Source organism: Corvus moneduloides, chromosome 3 (genome assembly GCF_009650955.1).
Source record: "Corvus moneduloides isolate bCorMon1 chromosome 3, bCorMon1.pri, whole genome shotgun sequence".
NCBI classification, from domain to species: domain Eukaryota; kingdom Metazoa; phylum Chordata; class Aves; order Passeriformes; family Corvidae; genus Corvus; species Corvus moneduloides.
Window position 1 is genome coordinate 82139044 of NC_045478.1, and position 14841 is coordinate 82153884.

At 37.2% G+C, this 14841-nt stretch overlaps 1 protein-coding gene across 4 annotated transcripts in view; it reads left to right on the forward strand.

Moving 5' to 3' along the window:
• PDE10A (phosphodiesterase 10A) overlaps positions 1–14841 on the forward strand; it is a 347928-nt gene that overhangs the window by 293625 nt on the left and 39462 nt on the right. For 3 of the 4 annotated variants that reach the window (XM_032102458.1, XM_032102456.1, XM_032102455.1), the window contains exons 6-8: positions 8752–8892; positions 11229–11384; positions 14088–14138. In XM_032102458.1, coding sequence (XP_031958349.1) covers positions 8752–8892; positions 11229–11384; positions 14088–14138 — 348 coding nt within the window. The remainder of the gene's footprint in view (positions 1–8751; positions 8893–11228; positions 11385–14087; positions 14139–14841) is intronic. The other variant, XM_032102457.1, reaches the window with a different exon arrangement.

A 14841-nucleotide genomic window follows, 5' to 3' on the forward strand; every position in this document is an offset into this window, starting at 1 on the left:
ATGACTTCATATTTAACAGGCATACACTTAAAGTAGCTTTTATTTGGTCTTGTGTTACTTAGTTCCTGAAACTGCAAATTGTGTTGACAAACAGATTATCCTCGCTTCAGACAGAAGTTTCCAATAGCTTTATTGTAAGAAATAATTATGTGAGGCCACAAATATGTGCACATACTCTGTGCTTCAGGGTGTATTTTATTAAGCCATTCTTGAATTTCTGGTCTTGCAGAAGTTGTTGAGGCTTGATGTGCATGCAGTGCCACCTAGTGAGTGTATGAGGTGGGTGACTTGGATTATTAAGTACCCAGGAAAAAAAACATGTACAGCTTGCTAGCTGTCTCTGGTTTTTGAATGCATAGATATTTTCTCTGAAATTTGAGTATTTTAAAGGTGAAATATTTTCAGGTGAAATCCTCCTAGTTGCAAAAAACCTTTTGTCTTTATCCTTAAATCAATTCTAACATCATACAGTTTTTTGTATATAAAGTGGAAGAAATCTATTGCTTTCTTATTTGCCAGCGAGTAGTGATACTCAGCAGAGAGCGAAAGCTCTTGTTGAGTTACACTGTCTGAGTTTAAATTTGAGTCAATAAATTATCAAGCAGAAAGAAATAAATAACTGTCAAAATGTATTTTAGGGAGATTTTGGTCTTGTTTAATTTAATATTCAGGTAAATGGACTTGTGGAATGTGTTAATGATAAATATAGTATCATAGAATATCCTGAGTTGGAAGGGACCCTCAAGGAACATCGAAGTCCAGTTTCTGACCCTGAACAGGACACCCCAAGAGCCACACCATGTGCCTGAGAGCATTGTCCAAATGCTTCTTGAACTCTGTCAGGCTGGTGCTGTGACCACTGCCCTGGGGAACCTGTTCCAGTGCCTAACAACTCTCTGGGTGAAGAACATTTTCTCATATCCAGCCTAAACCTCTCCTGACACAAGTTCAGGCCATTCCCTCATGTGCTGTCCCTGGTCACCACAGTAGGAAGAGGTCAGTGTCTGCCCCTCCTCTTCCCCTTCCCCTCACAAGGAAGTTGTAACTGCAATGAGATCTCCCCTCAATCTCCTCTTCTCCAGGCTGAACAGACCAATTTACCTCAGCTTTTCATCATATGACTTCCCCTCAAGGCCCTTCACCATCTGCGTGGCCTTCCTTTGGATCCTCACTTACAGATTTAGATCTTTCTTATATTGTGACACCCAAAACTGCCCCCAGGACTCGAGGTGAGGCCGTCCCAGTGCAGAGCAGAGTGGGACAATCCCCTCCCTTGCCCAGCTGGCGATGCTGTGCCTGATGCATCCCTGCTCGGCCCTCCTGGCTGCCAGGGCACTGCTGACTCATGTTCAACTTGCCATCAACCAGGACCCCCAGGCCCCTTTCCTCAGCACTGCTTTCCAGCATCCCATTCACTAGTCTGTTTGTACATCAATACATACTATAGGTAGAATGCAAAAATTGCTAGAAAATTAGACAGAGACCAGTTGTTTGTGGTTCACTATCAGAATGGGAGGTTGTTTTGCATAAATCTGCAAAGATTGATCCAGGTATCTGGCTTTGCTTAGTGTATTCACTAATGCATGAGTGAAGAAAGAATATAGGACTGCAGATATATTTGTAGGAACAGATCAGATTTCAAAATGGTCTTTGGAAAATGGTCAGAAGAAACCAGACAAAGATTCAGCTAGGAAAAGTGCTCAGCTTTCTACAGATTGCCTTTTTCTGTGTAGAGTAGTTGATGACTCTGAGAAAGATTCTAGGGTTTTCAGTGAATTTGAAGGTAAAAATGAGTGTGCAATATCATTGCTGTATCAAAAAATACATTTATGTATGTAGCACAAACAGAATTCTAGCCCTAGTGTAAAGTATTTTTCCTATTTCTCTCCACTGCTAAGGCCCCGGATGTAATAATATGGCTGGTTTAAACACTGCACTTTAAGAAAAAATAAAATTGGAGGAGCTGAACTGAGTTCAGGAGAGAGCAGAGAGAATGGTCAGGAAACAAGAGAAGTGGTTTTGCTTTGTCTAAAGGAAAGCAAGTTGAGGGGTGAAGATATGCCTGGATAAGGCAAAGAGGAAGGGAATCACCTCCAATACCTATGGTGTGTAGGGCAAAAAGTAGCGTGCTTGAACTGGAATTGGGAAAACTTCCTCAGTTGTGGCTGTAATGAAGCATGACAGTCTGTTGCTTGTGCAAGCTCAGGGATCCTCGTCCCTGGAGGAGTGTTTGAGACCTGTTGGCCAAATGTCTTTCAGAAAAATGCTTTAGCTGACTAAAATGGAAGGGATGGTAGAGAGGTATGTCAGCTTGGTTTTCTGTGTCAATGAACTGGTATAACTCTTGTGGTGTTTTTCAATTGTGTAAATCAACTGGAAAGTTTCCAGGAGTTAAGTGCAGTTAAAAATTGATACCATTCAGAAGGATGAAAACATAAACACTCCCCCAAAAAAAAAAACAAACCAAACCCAACCGCTAGTAGTTCTACAGTAAGTGCATCATCTTCATTTCACAAGTGTCCAACATTTGTACATATGATGTGGGTTAAAATTATAAATCTCCTGTCAAGTACGCCGTGATTTATCGCTAAGGAAATAAGCTTTTATAAAAAATGGTGGTAGTTGCTGCTGGTTTTTTTCTTCTTTTATCCCTGTGTACTTGATGCAGTCAGACTGCTGCACTTGTGTTTAAACCCAGAACATAATTGCCTAGAGCTCTTTAAGATTTTAGCATGGTAGTATTGGGCTACTATTTCAACTAATGCAGTTTAGAGATCTGAGGCTTTTGGCTGTGAATACTTTCCAAATTAATTATGTTTGTTTGTTTTTCTTGGTCATCTTTGCCTATTATGATGAGTTGTATTCCTGCTAAGAATCCTGGCCTAAGGGCACAGCCTTTGTAAATATCTGCAGATAATCTTATCATTAGGCTTTGTGGTCTTACATTTAAGTTGTCCTTTACCAAGAGTAAAAATCTGTTGCTGTTACTGAACAGAAACAGATGTGAGCAGCAAAAGCCATTAAACTCACATAATATCAGCTTGATCAATCTCCATTTAATTTTTTCTTTCCCCCAAGCAGCAAATCACATAGCAATGCTTTAGTATGAAGGCTTTCATTTAATGTCAGTTGAATATTAAATTATTTTCCATGAAGCATTTTTAGGATCAGTTTTATCAGCAAATTGTGCTGTGGAAGAAACTAGATAAAGATCCACCAAAACAGTTTGTCAGTGGAATGCTTGTCACGTGTACTTCAACCCTCATTCTAATCATTAAACCTAGTTCTTATCAAGACTTCTTTTCTGCAAGGAAATTTTAGAAAAATTGGTTTATGACTGTCATTTGCTTAGTTATAAGTAGTTATACAAAAAGAAGAAATAACAGTTTGTGAAATGATGATGAAGAATACATGTTTGCAGTTCAAATCCAGCCCTGGCAAACTTTATGTAGTTGGTTGAATGGTTACTGGCTTTTGTGATAGGATTTGGTGTTATGCTGGATTCTGACAAACTGCATACCAACAGCAACTAGAAAAATAGCATCAATTATACCTGTAGTTGTCCTGTTCATCAGAAGAACCAAAGAACAAAATTATTGAAAACTGCAGGTTCTTTCTTAGTGCTGTAACAATATCTGTCAGGAGCTGTTGATGCTGTTGTGTTATAACACTTGCTGCTACTCCTCATATTTTCTTTTACTGGGATTTTAATCTACTTTCTCTGTCAGGAGAGATTTTCACTAAAAAACCAAAAATGGGGCAAGTTACAACAGCATGGCAAGATGAACATGAGTAAATCTTCATGTGCATGTGCTTAGCTGTTAGAAATGAGGAGTAAATAAGGTTTTTTCAGCCACAGTAAGATATTCAAGATAAATTACTTAATTTTACCAAGGAAAGAGCACCAAAACCCACAGTATTATGGCTATTGAACATATACTGATCTTGCTATGTATCTGAAAGCCAAGTTGGTGGGTTTATCTGTGAATAGAGGATGTTGTCATCTTGATATCCCTCAAGAAAAAGTTACAGTACACCATTCTGCATTCCTGTAGACTGGCAGGCTTGTTAATACATTAGTATTTTAAAAAGATATTAGAGACTGCAATATGTTGCATATACCTAGGTTGCCTAAGAAATGTGGGCCATAGAATAGAATCATAGAATCTTTTATGTTGGAAAAAACCCTGAGATCACTGAGTCCAACCATTAGCCTAACATCACCAAGATGAAATGGTGAATTTTGTAACATTCGTCTGTGTTCACCAGTGTTTAAACATTTGTTAAGGTCATAATTTAGTTTGGACTTTCTGTTTTGCTTCAGTTTGTTTTTTTAAGAACCTCTTGCTCTCTGTGTTCATGATAGGTCATTAGTACATTCCAAACCACACTGTAACATCCATCAAAATTAATAGGAGTTTTTTTGGCTGTGGGCTTTTATCAAAGTGAATTAAGTGATTAAACTGGGAGGGGAGGAATAATTTTGGAGATTTTAGGCCCAACCAGAACACTCTGTCCCGTCACAGATGGAAGGAAAGGAATCATCTCATGTACTCTAGGGTTTCAACAAGGTATGGGAAGTTCTTGGTATCAAACTTTGGTGTTCCCCTGCATACTACGTTTAAAGAAAGAAGTCCATCACCATAAGGAACTTGTTGGAAGAATATTGTTAATAGGGTAGTTGAGATTGATGTAGGAAAGGAGGCTCTGTCTTTGTCTGGAAGGAGAGTAAACAGATCAAAATAGGGGATTGCAGAATCCTGTGGACTACCAGCTGCCAGAATGCCTGAACCTGAAGGCTTCCAAAGGATTCTCTGTCCAAGCCAATGTTTGCCCTTCTGGTAGTTTGTCAAACCCAGACCCACTCTCCTATCTTGGTTGCCTTCTCTCTCATCAGCAGTAGAGATATCTAATGCTCTTTCTACACTAGTTATCTTTTATTACTTAACTTTTGCCAGGAGAGACTGTGACATTGAATTATCAGTAAAGAGCTATGTGTATTTATCTCTTTCTGATACTGACTTAGAGGCTCACTGCAAGTGGTAATTGCACCAAAAGGGTCTGTGAGCAGTGCACAAGCATCCTGCTGTCTCCTCAACCTCTTCCTTTTACAGCATTGTGAGTTATTAATATAGTATTTGAGAAATCACGGGTCCTAATATTCTCAGATTTCCTTTTTTATTGACTGTATATTGCTTAAGTTGTGGATGAAAGTCAACTGGTTCCTTATTTTGATTATTAATCACTGTTCATTATCATTACCAGAAACACAAACTGTTTTATGAAGTAAAATATTCAGATCAACTGAGGAAATGCAAGTTAATTTGAAAGGGCCCAATCTATTCATTTCTTCACTTATTTGTGAAGGTTTATGCAGTATCTGATGTATGTATGGGAACACTTCTAGTTACCCTTTGAGCTACTGAAAGATTATTTGAATGTACGTTTGGAAATAAAAAGAATGCTGGAGTCATTCATAGTTAGAACAGAGTAGGTGAGCCCCAAATTTTATCATTTCTGTAGTACATTTTACTTCATAATAATTTTCTTAAGCAAAAAAAAATATTAAATGTGAGCTGGATAGGTGATGTGAAAAACCTGCTGGTTTTTGACAGTGATAATTTTAGAGATTCCCATAAAGCTGTGTCTGTGGGGTGCCTCAGAGATTATTTCAGTAAGATGCCCTAGTAGAGCAGAGCACAGTTTACTGTGTTTTGTTTGGCTGACCTTGCCATTGATGGCTTCTGCTCCAGACATTTCTACATAATTAATTGGCAATAAACATTAGAACTCATTCAGATTTAAATTCATCAAATAAGGAATGTACGAACACTAATGACAATTTATTAGATATATGTATAAAGTCAGTGTGGAATGGTAGAAGCTCATGGACTAATTTCAGCTTATATATGGTTATGAGAAAAATTGCCTTTCTTTTTAGTAGTGCTGCATGGTCAGGATAAGATTATCAATTTTTCTGCAGTGTCATACTTTTCTACCTCTACAGTCAGGAGGAATAGAGGCAAATTTAGAACCTATTGGGTAGTTTGAAGAGTTTTTCGATCACTGACCCCTTAGCCATGGGTTTGCAACTTCCCATAGAAGCAGAATGGGATTGCTTCTGCAAAACTCTTTTTGGAGAAGCTGGAAGTAAAATAATGTCCACAAACTTCTTCCAGCATAGGGACGCTTACTCACAGAAGTACTTCATGGTGTTAGCAATGGAGGGGTTTACCAGACAAAATGGTGCACAAGAACATGGGAAAGAAAGACTGTGCTGGTGCAAGCAGTCTTTGCAGGCAATACTTCATGGTGTCAACACAGGTTTTATGGCCATTGAAGATTTGCTGAAGGTGTTTTCTGAAAAAAAGAACCATGTATGTGTGGAAGAAGTGAGTTCTTTGTTTTCTGGTGCAAGCATCTGGTTTTCTTCCCTTTTTTTCTTGAGAAACTTTTTCTGAGAAGAGAAAGATTTGTGCATCATTTTTTACTTAGCGCTGGCCATGACTCAGGAGGTGAGTGTGGAAAAGCACATTTTACACACTTAAAGAGCAGTTATTTTGCTAATTGTAAATTGTAAATTGTTGCTACCTTGGCAAAAAGAATCAAATATGTCTTAAACATGTAAGAAGAATACTGTGAATAAGTGTTATTCTTTGACATCTTTGGCAAAATCAGCTTTGGTCTCTGATGTCCTGTTGATTTTGACTTGTTCCACTACTTGGACTACATCAATCAGACTTTAAACATTGCGTTGCATCTCTGCATTTTGCGGTACTCTGCAACAGAAACACCCTTTTCAGTTTTGAACACGTTATAGTGTTACTGTTCCTATTATGAGTACTTTTAAAATAGTTGATCTTAAGCATATAGTATAGCATATCAGATTTCTGTACAGATATGTACTGCAGTATTTCTATGCCCTTTATATTTTGCTGCCTTTTTTATTTTTTTAAAAATATTTTATACTAGAACACTGACTTAAATAAATAATGATCTGTGGTTTCTTCAGTTTTATTAGAATAATGTACTTCTTTTTTTTTAGATCATGATGTGCTTTTCTTGGCTGTGTTATGTAAAATGTTCTTTTTCATTCTATTTGAGTGCATGTAAAAACATGAACTGAAGCTTATGAAGGCATGTAACTGTGAAACTAAGTTTTCATTTAAAAATTATATGTATCTTTATTAGATTATAAGAAAGTAAGAATAAATGGAGCTTTTTATTCTGGTAGATTGAGTAGGCTTGTTCTGACAGATTCAATGTATCGATTTAATGGTTTTTGATTGTTTGGATGTTGCCTATTTTTTTTTTTCTTTTTAATTACATGCTTGTAGTTCATATGGAAAATAATCTGAATTTTCAAGTGTATCTTACTTCTAAAGGCCACACTTCAAAGAAGCTGTGAGCATAAATGGATTTGAAGAATAAGGTTCAGGTTTAGGATAAGAATAAACAGAAAATTCCATGATTTCATGTCCTTGTACTATAATGCAAGACATCAAAATGGAGTAAATAATCTGAACATCTTTCCTTCCAACTGAAGAAATCACTTGTCAGTGGTAAAATAGTTTGGGGCAGCTCTATTTTCTCTTTTAAGACAGTTTGATTTTCATCTGTACCACATATTAACAAATGAATTACTGAATGGAAAACTCACTTTCTTTTCTTGCTGAATTTTTTGGGACTGACTTTCTGCTTAAGAACAAGAAAAATATTCAGTTACTGGTTTTGTCAGAATCTTGAGTGTTTTTCTTTTGAACTTACTAAATACCCTAATTGTTGGACTACTGATTCTTCTTGGATATAGTCTTCAATCTTGTTTTGGCTATGAATTTCATACTTTTTATTAAACATTCTTTTCCCCCTCAGCATAAAGTCCAAACTTTCTCCTTCAAAAATGCTTTTAATCCATTACAGCTAAGGTGTCTTCATCATTGCAGGAGTACCTTTATATGGTGCGTTATATTGCATCGCCTTAGTTTCTGAACATTTCAGTGTGGGGTTTTTTTGGAATTGTTTAGTACTAATGTTTTATAATGGGCCATGAATATTTGTTAAAAAAGGAGAATTATGAGAAGATGCATCTCATATCATCACTTCATTTTCTACAGCTGATAGTAGATGCTGAATTTTTGCATGCAAACTTTGCCTTTAATAATCCATGCCAGAAAACAGCCCCTGTTTCGTGGTAGCCCTAATGAAAGCAAGTTCTGAGTGTAAAATTAATCAGCAGCACAACCTGTGGACATTCTTAACAGGAATGTTAGTAATACATTGTGGTGTGGCATTGTCATCTATCTGTGGTATATAAACAAGAAATTTAGCTGTTATCTCTACTTTTTGAGTATTTTCTATTGAAATAAATGAGTGCATCCTAGATAAAAAAAAAAAAAAAGATAATGTTTTTCTTACAAAGTAATGTTTTCTTCTGTGAATCTTGTCTGCTGTGTATTGTGTGTTCAAAGTAAATGCAATCCTACCCTGATATAAACAATAACTGACCTTAGTTATCCACTGTTCTCCACAGGAGTTGTTCAGGAGTTACCTGGGTGACTTTAGAGTGGGGTTTTCTACGATTACAGAAGAATTAAGCAGTGTTTTTTCAACTACTTTTCATTGTCGAAAGCAGTGTTTCTCTACACTATCTACTTTATTCTACACAGGTTGTGCAGTAACTGTAAAAGTAATCAGGATTTCTAATTGCTTTTTTTTTCTTTCTTTCTTTTTTTTTTTTTTCCTTCTAACTAGAGTCTGTGTATATTTACACCACCAGGAGCTAAAGAAGGACACCCACGACTCATTCCTGCAGGGCCCATTGCACACGGCACTACAGTATCTGCTTATGTAGCGAGATCCAGAAAAACGTTGTTAGTAGAAGATATTCTGGGGGTAAAAAGCTTTCTGTTTTTAATGAGATGATTGCAGCATGTTCTTAGAATTAATTTTTTTGATGCTGAAATGTTTATTGAGATGAATGTTTAATGATAGAATTTACATCTGTCTTGATACCAGGAAAATAAATTTGAGTTTGGATTAGCTGATGGAATTATTTCAGAATATTTCAGTTAATTCTACTTTTAAAGGTTTGGGGTTTTTTTCACGTTGGGTTTGAGTTATTTTAACTTTTTTTTTTTTGGTTGTCAGGTAAAGGACATAATGGCACCATAGTCACTTGGAAAAAGCAACCAGTCAAAACTCCTGTCTTTTTGGTCTTGAAATGTTAATCCCAAACAAGAAGAATTTCATATAGTCAACCAAATTTGACAATTTGATATAATTTTAATACAGGGCTCACACTGACAAGAATGTCAGTCAGAATTCTGGTTACTAGGCAGGATTTTTATCTCTGCATACTCCAGTATAAAGCTAGAGTACTGATAATATCAGTAGATCTACATGAAAGGTGCACTACTGTAACTGATATCAAAATTCAGGCCTTTTTCTGTAAAAGGAGTCAGAAATTCCTAAGGTGATATTCTGATAAATCTTGGCACTGTGTATGTCTGTCCTTTTTAATTTTTTAAAACACTTCATCCTCTAGTTGCATCTATGCAACTGTATGAAATTGATATTTAAACTGTACTTTATATGAGCACTTTATGATTGGTTGGTTAGGAGAACACCAAGGAAGTTTATATTCTCTTCTCTCTTCAGTGTTTCCTATCTTTTCAAGTTCTGTCCAGAATAGTAGTTTTTGGATACTGTGACCAAAATTGGACATTGCTGTCTCTATTTTTGAAATCATTTGTTAAAAATTGTGTGACCTTAATTGGGCAAATCTGAGCTATAAAAAAAAATACCAGATGCCTAATGTGAGTACACTTAGACAGAGCCACAAAATCAAAAGGCAGAAGCTGCTTCCCCTGTAGTAATAGTCAGTGCTTTCTACATACTTTGGACCATTAAGATTTTATGTGTTGGTATGTTTTTTCAGTTAAGGGTTTAAATTGTTAGTGGTAATTTTCAATTGATATCATGTACCTTATTTACAAGAGTTCTGTATTTTGATTTTACATGCATAATAAAATCATGGATTTAGTGAGGAGTAGTTTTGAACTTTTTTGTTGGTTTAATATCAGTGATTCATTGACCAAACAGCAAGATTCTTTTTGGTAAGATGGTTTGCCTTTGTGTGATATTAGGAGCTTCTCAACAGTGAAAGGGAAGCACATGCAGGTAGACTTGCCAGCCCTTTTTTGTGGGAGGACAGAATTAAAAAGAGAAAGCAGAAGGCTCGTGTTTCAAAGTGCTTCCCACTCTCTTTTGTCTGTCATTTGTTCAAATTGATTGTCATCTTAGTAATTAAGGTAGAGATTACTTGCTGTTTTCTTTGAGAAATGAGAGATTTTGATCAGCCTTGAAGGGGTGTCTGTCTTGCCTAAGCTTAGCCTGCAGGGAACATCTGGTACAAATCAAATACTGAAGGACTGCACACTTCACATTGGGTAGTGACTGCATTACTAACCTGCTTTCTCAGGTCTGCCTGAGTTTTCCTACATGGGGAAGTGAAGCTATAAACCCTTGGACATTCCCTATGAGGATTAAAAGTTATGTATTTGGGCCTTTTATAGCAGCTGGTAGGATTATTTTAGCATTTGTTTCTGTAACTTTTGCACCAGTTCATTCAGGATGCATAAGCAAAGGAAGAAGATGCTTACTCTCATGCATAATTTTTTGGGGCACAGCAAGAGTTTATTGAGGGTTATAACTGTATAATGTAAAGCCTTAGCCTCGGGTTTCAAGTTTTTTTCTCTTGCAAGCACTATTGTCTGCTTTCTAATACTGAGATCTGAGCAGTCAATTTCGTGATTACAAGTGCTTTGGGGTTTTTTTGAAGGGAAAGATGATGGGGTGGTAGTGTTGCTTGTTTGGGTTTTTATTTAATCTGGACAGGCATTAGTAATGAAATGCTGTTTTTGCTACCTGTGAGATTGGAGAAAAAAAGTATTATATAAACAAACTCAAAGCTGGGTGTAATACCACAGCTAATTCTGACCTTACATCAATAAGGTTATATGTAAATTAATGCTGAGACTTTAAAATTACGGTTTTTTAGTAGATGTCTAATATTGTGTGTAAGTTATGCTGAGAGATGAGTTTTAGTGAATTTTGTAATTTTCCTGCAGATTTGGCCATACAGTAGGGGGAGGAAAATATCAGTATGTCTTCCCTGTTAATGTTTTATCAGATTTTACATTTTATCAGATTATGTTTGCATTTTCTAGGATGAGCGATTTCCCAAAGGTACTGGACTGGAGTCAGGGACCCGTATCCAATCTGTTCTGTGTTTGCCAATTGTCACAGCAATTGGTGACCTGATTGGTATCCTGGAGCTTTACCGTCACTGGGGCAAAGAAGCCTTCCACCACAGTCACCAAGAGGTGAGCTCATTGTGCAGCCTTTGCCCACTTCCCCACGATGGTCAGGACTTCACTCCCATCCCTCCCCCCACTCCAAACTTCTGTCTCTCACTCTACTTGTGAGTTTACACCTTTTTCATGCTTGATTTTTGTTCTTATTAAAAAAAAAAAAAATAGTGATTTGTATTTTCAGTTAGAGGAGGTAAAATATACAAATACAGGGACACATCAAGAATTTTATCTTAAGTTCTTTTGCGGATGAACAGATTCAAGGTTTCTTTACTGATTATAAACTCAATACAGAGTTGTTAGAGTAGTTAGTGCAGGGCAGGTGAGTGAAATATAAGTGTAAATCAAACGTTAAAAACCAAAATCACTTTATATAAAATAGGCAATGCTCAGTTATCTTGAGTCTCCATCTTAACTTTCCAGTACAGCTTTATTTTACATTATGGTAAGATTTTTAAATTTACTTTAGTTTACTTTTTGGTGCGGCTTCTCAAGGAATGAGCCCTATTGCAAAACATAATGTTGCAATGTTGTAGCAACAGTTTATCAAGTCTCAGTGCTGGGTCTCACAGGAGGGGAAAGTGATTTTAAATCCAAAGTGAAGCAAAAGAGATTTCTGATGTTTGCATTCACATTTTTACTGCCGCACGCTCTCCAGCACCAAGATATGTGTCTAGGTATTTCCAGTAGCAGGTATCCAGTTGGTCCCTCCAGAATTCCTTGCAACAGGAGGACAAGGGATGCTGTCTGCCAAGTCCTTATGGTCTCCTGTTTTCTTTCTAGGTTGAAAACCATGGGCTGGTTTTGGGTCAGCCTTTTCTTTAACCCTTAGGAGCTGATAGCTTTTGTGCCTCTAGCCTGTCCCATCTCTGTGAGTTGTCAAGATTTACTCACTGTCCTTTGTCTCCTGACTTAGATGTCCTTAGAAACTGTGTATAGTAGTGCTGGTACCTGGATGACCTGCCAGTCTAGGTGACACTCAGAAAGCTCTTCTGCTTTTCTTAAATTCTGATGGTTCCCTGTCCAGATATTCCCATTCATACTCATCTTCCCCTTTCCATGACTGTTCTGCATGTGTTACTATATTCATATAAGGCCTGTGTACCTCTGTTGTCCGTACATGTCCGTTTGTCAATCCAAAATTAGGAGCCATTAGCCAAATACAAATGAATTTGAAAATGGAACAGGTGTTGCAAAGGCTGTTGCTGGACTAAAGGTGTGAGAAGTGCATCTTTGGTCTCACATCTGGGTGAGGATCCTGTTACGTCCCATTAAGATGTCCCTGATGTAAAGAAGACTGTACCATTCATTTCTCTCTGTACCCTTCCCCAGGGAAGGGAACCTGAACAGAGGTTAGGACAAAATTGAGTGAGTTCTAGCCAGGTGTGTTGTCTCAATAGTCGTATGAGATCCACCATGGTGCAGTTTAGCTGTACTGAGCAGGAGTTATATGCATGAAAAGGACAGAAAATATTCAGGCAAGAGATACTAAAACTAGTCCTCCCAAAGAAGGAAAACAGCAGCAGTATTTTTCAAGTGTATATTTTGTTTATCAGTAAGTACCCTAGCATTCATTTGATGTTTACATGTGTATATTATTTGGGTAGTCAATGCCACTTCAGCCTGTTGTCACACCTTGTATTTTTTCACTGGTAGGGGGAGAGGTCAGGGTAGGGGACTAGATTAGCATGGTGGTGCCAGTGTCCTTGCTCAGAGAACAAAGAACAGGCATTCATGCAAATCCAGGCTTCATTAATTCTGCAGCCTACACACAATGTATTTAATTTTTAAAATTGATCAATCTACAATTCAGATAGGTTTCAGACATGCGCTGCTTTGTGAAAATATGAATGGTTTATGTTATCTGAAATACCTTCTGTAGCTAAAGTCCATGAATGTTCTCTACTTGGAAAAGACTGGCTGCTAAATGAAAGTATTTTATTAGTAAATTAAAAATATTTGAAAGGTCACTTTCTGAGTGTTCTAAAGCATTCTTTTCATTTTCAGATTTCAGAAAGCCTTTGGATACCATTAGCAATTTTTATGAAATGTGTGCAAAGTGTTCTGTTTAAAAATATAAAATATAAAAGATACCTTAGGAAGCTATGCAAAAGCTGACCTCTTGTGCTTCCATTCCCTGTGCTCCTATAAAGCTCCTGTGCTTCAAGGACAGGAGATTATTCATGGCAGCACATCATAGTTAGCTGCAGTTTACATGACATTTGTTTGAAATGTTGCCTGGAAACTGTCATACTTCAAACTAGTCTTGAGCTGGGGGATCAGGTCTGGTTCTTCTGCCACCAAAACAGTAATGAGAGAAGCAGTGCCTGTTTACAGCTGGAAGTAGGTATTGCTGAAGAAAAGAAAAATACAGCCCCAGAAACATGTTAAGGCATATTTTATTTCTATGGCAAATGCTTTTCAACAGCATAATTTTTAAAGCCCTCAGCTTATGGTATGTTTGTTTTGATGTTGTATTTCTGAGCTGATGGGTACCCAATTCTGCTTCTGAAGACCATTGATAAGCTCTAAAACTGAAACACTCGAAAGTACACTGAGACTTCCACAAAATGACTGTCTTCCCACAAATTGTTACTGCCTGCCTGTCTAAAACAGTTCAGTCAATTTACTTAGCAGGTAGACAGAGAAAAGAGGCATGTAACCAATGTGCACTTTTCAAGGTTACTCCAGAGAGAGTTTCTTCTTTTGTTGCAGGTTGCAACAGCAAATCTTGCATGGGCTTCAGTAGCAATACATCAAGTACAAGTAAGTGTGAGTGGTTTTTAATTTTTTCACTGTGTAACTTGTCTTCCTGTACTTGTTTAGTAGGAGCATGGATTGTGATCACATTAAGTAGAGGTCACTGCTAAAGCATTGATTAAGGCCCCTTCCTTGAACCTGGAAAAATATGCTAACATTTTTGGTGTTCATTGAACTAGTTTTCCTCACTTGCAATCATGGATCAAGTAACAAACACTGAAAGATACTTGAACAAAGTACATAAATAATGACTAAAGTGGATTTATCACAACAATTTTGAAGGGTTGTTTCTTTTTTTTTTTTTTCCTTATGGAAAGGCAACTGCTGTGCAAACTGGTTGCTTTCCTCCTGCTTTGGTATTCAGTTTGAAATTATGAGGTGTTGCTAGCAAAGCCTATTTTAAGCCATCCTCACTAGCTGCTTCATGGTCCTGTAACTACAGCCACTAAGGATGCCTCATGCTGTCCCTAGCTGGGTGCCTAATGGAGCTTCACACAGTGTCAAGCTGCTCTGGCAAACCCCAGCAGCTTTCCTAATAGATTTTGTTACTTCAGCTAGCAGAAGATGGTAACACTGAAATGAAACATATTCTGTCAACTCAGAGAAGATGCTAAAATAGATTCTTCTGTCAACTCCCAGGAGGAAATTCATGGCATTCTTTTTTTCAAGGTGTCTTTCATACCCTTGTCAGAAGATGCACAGAAAGCTT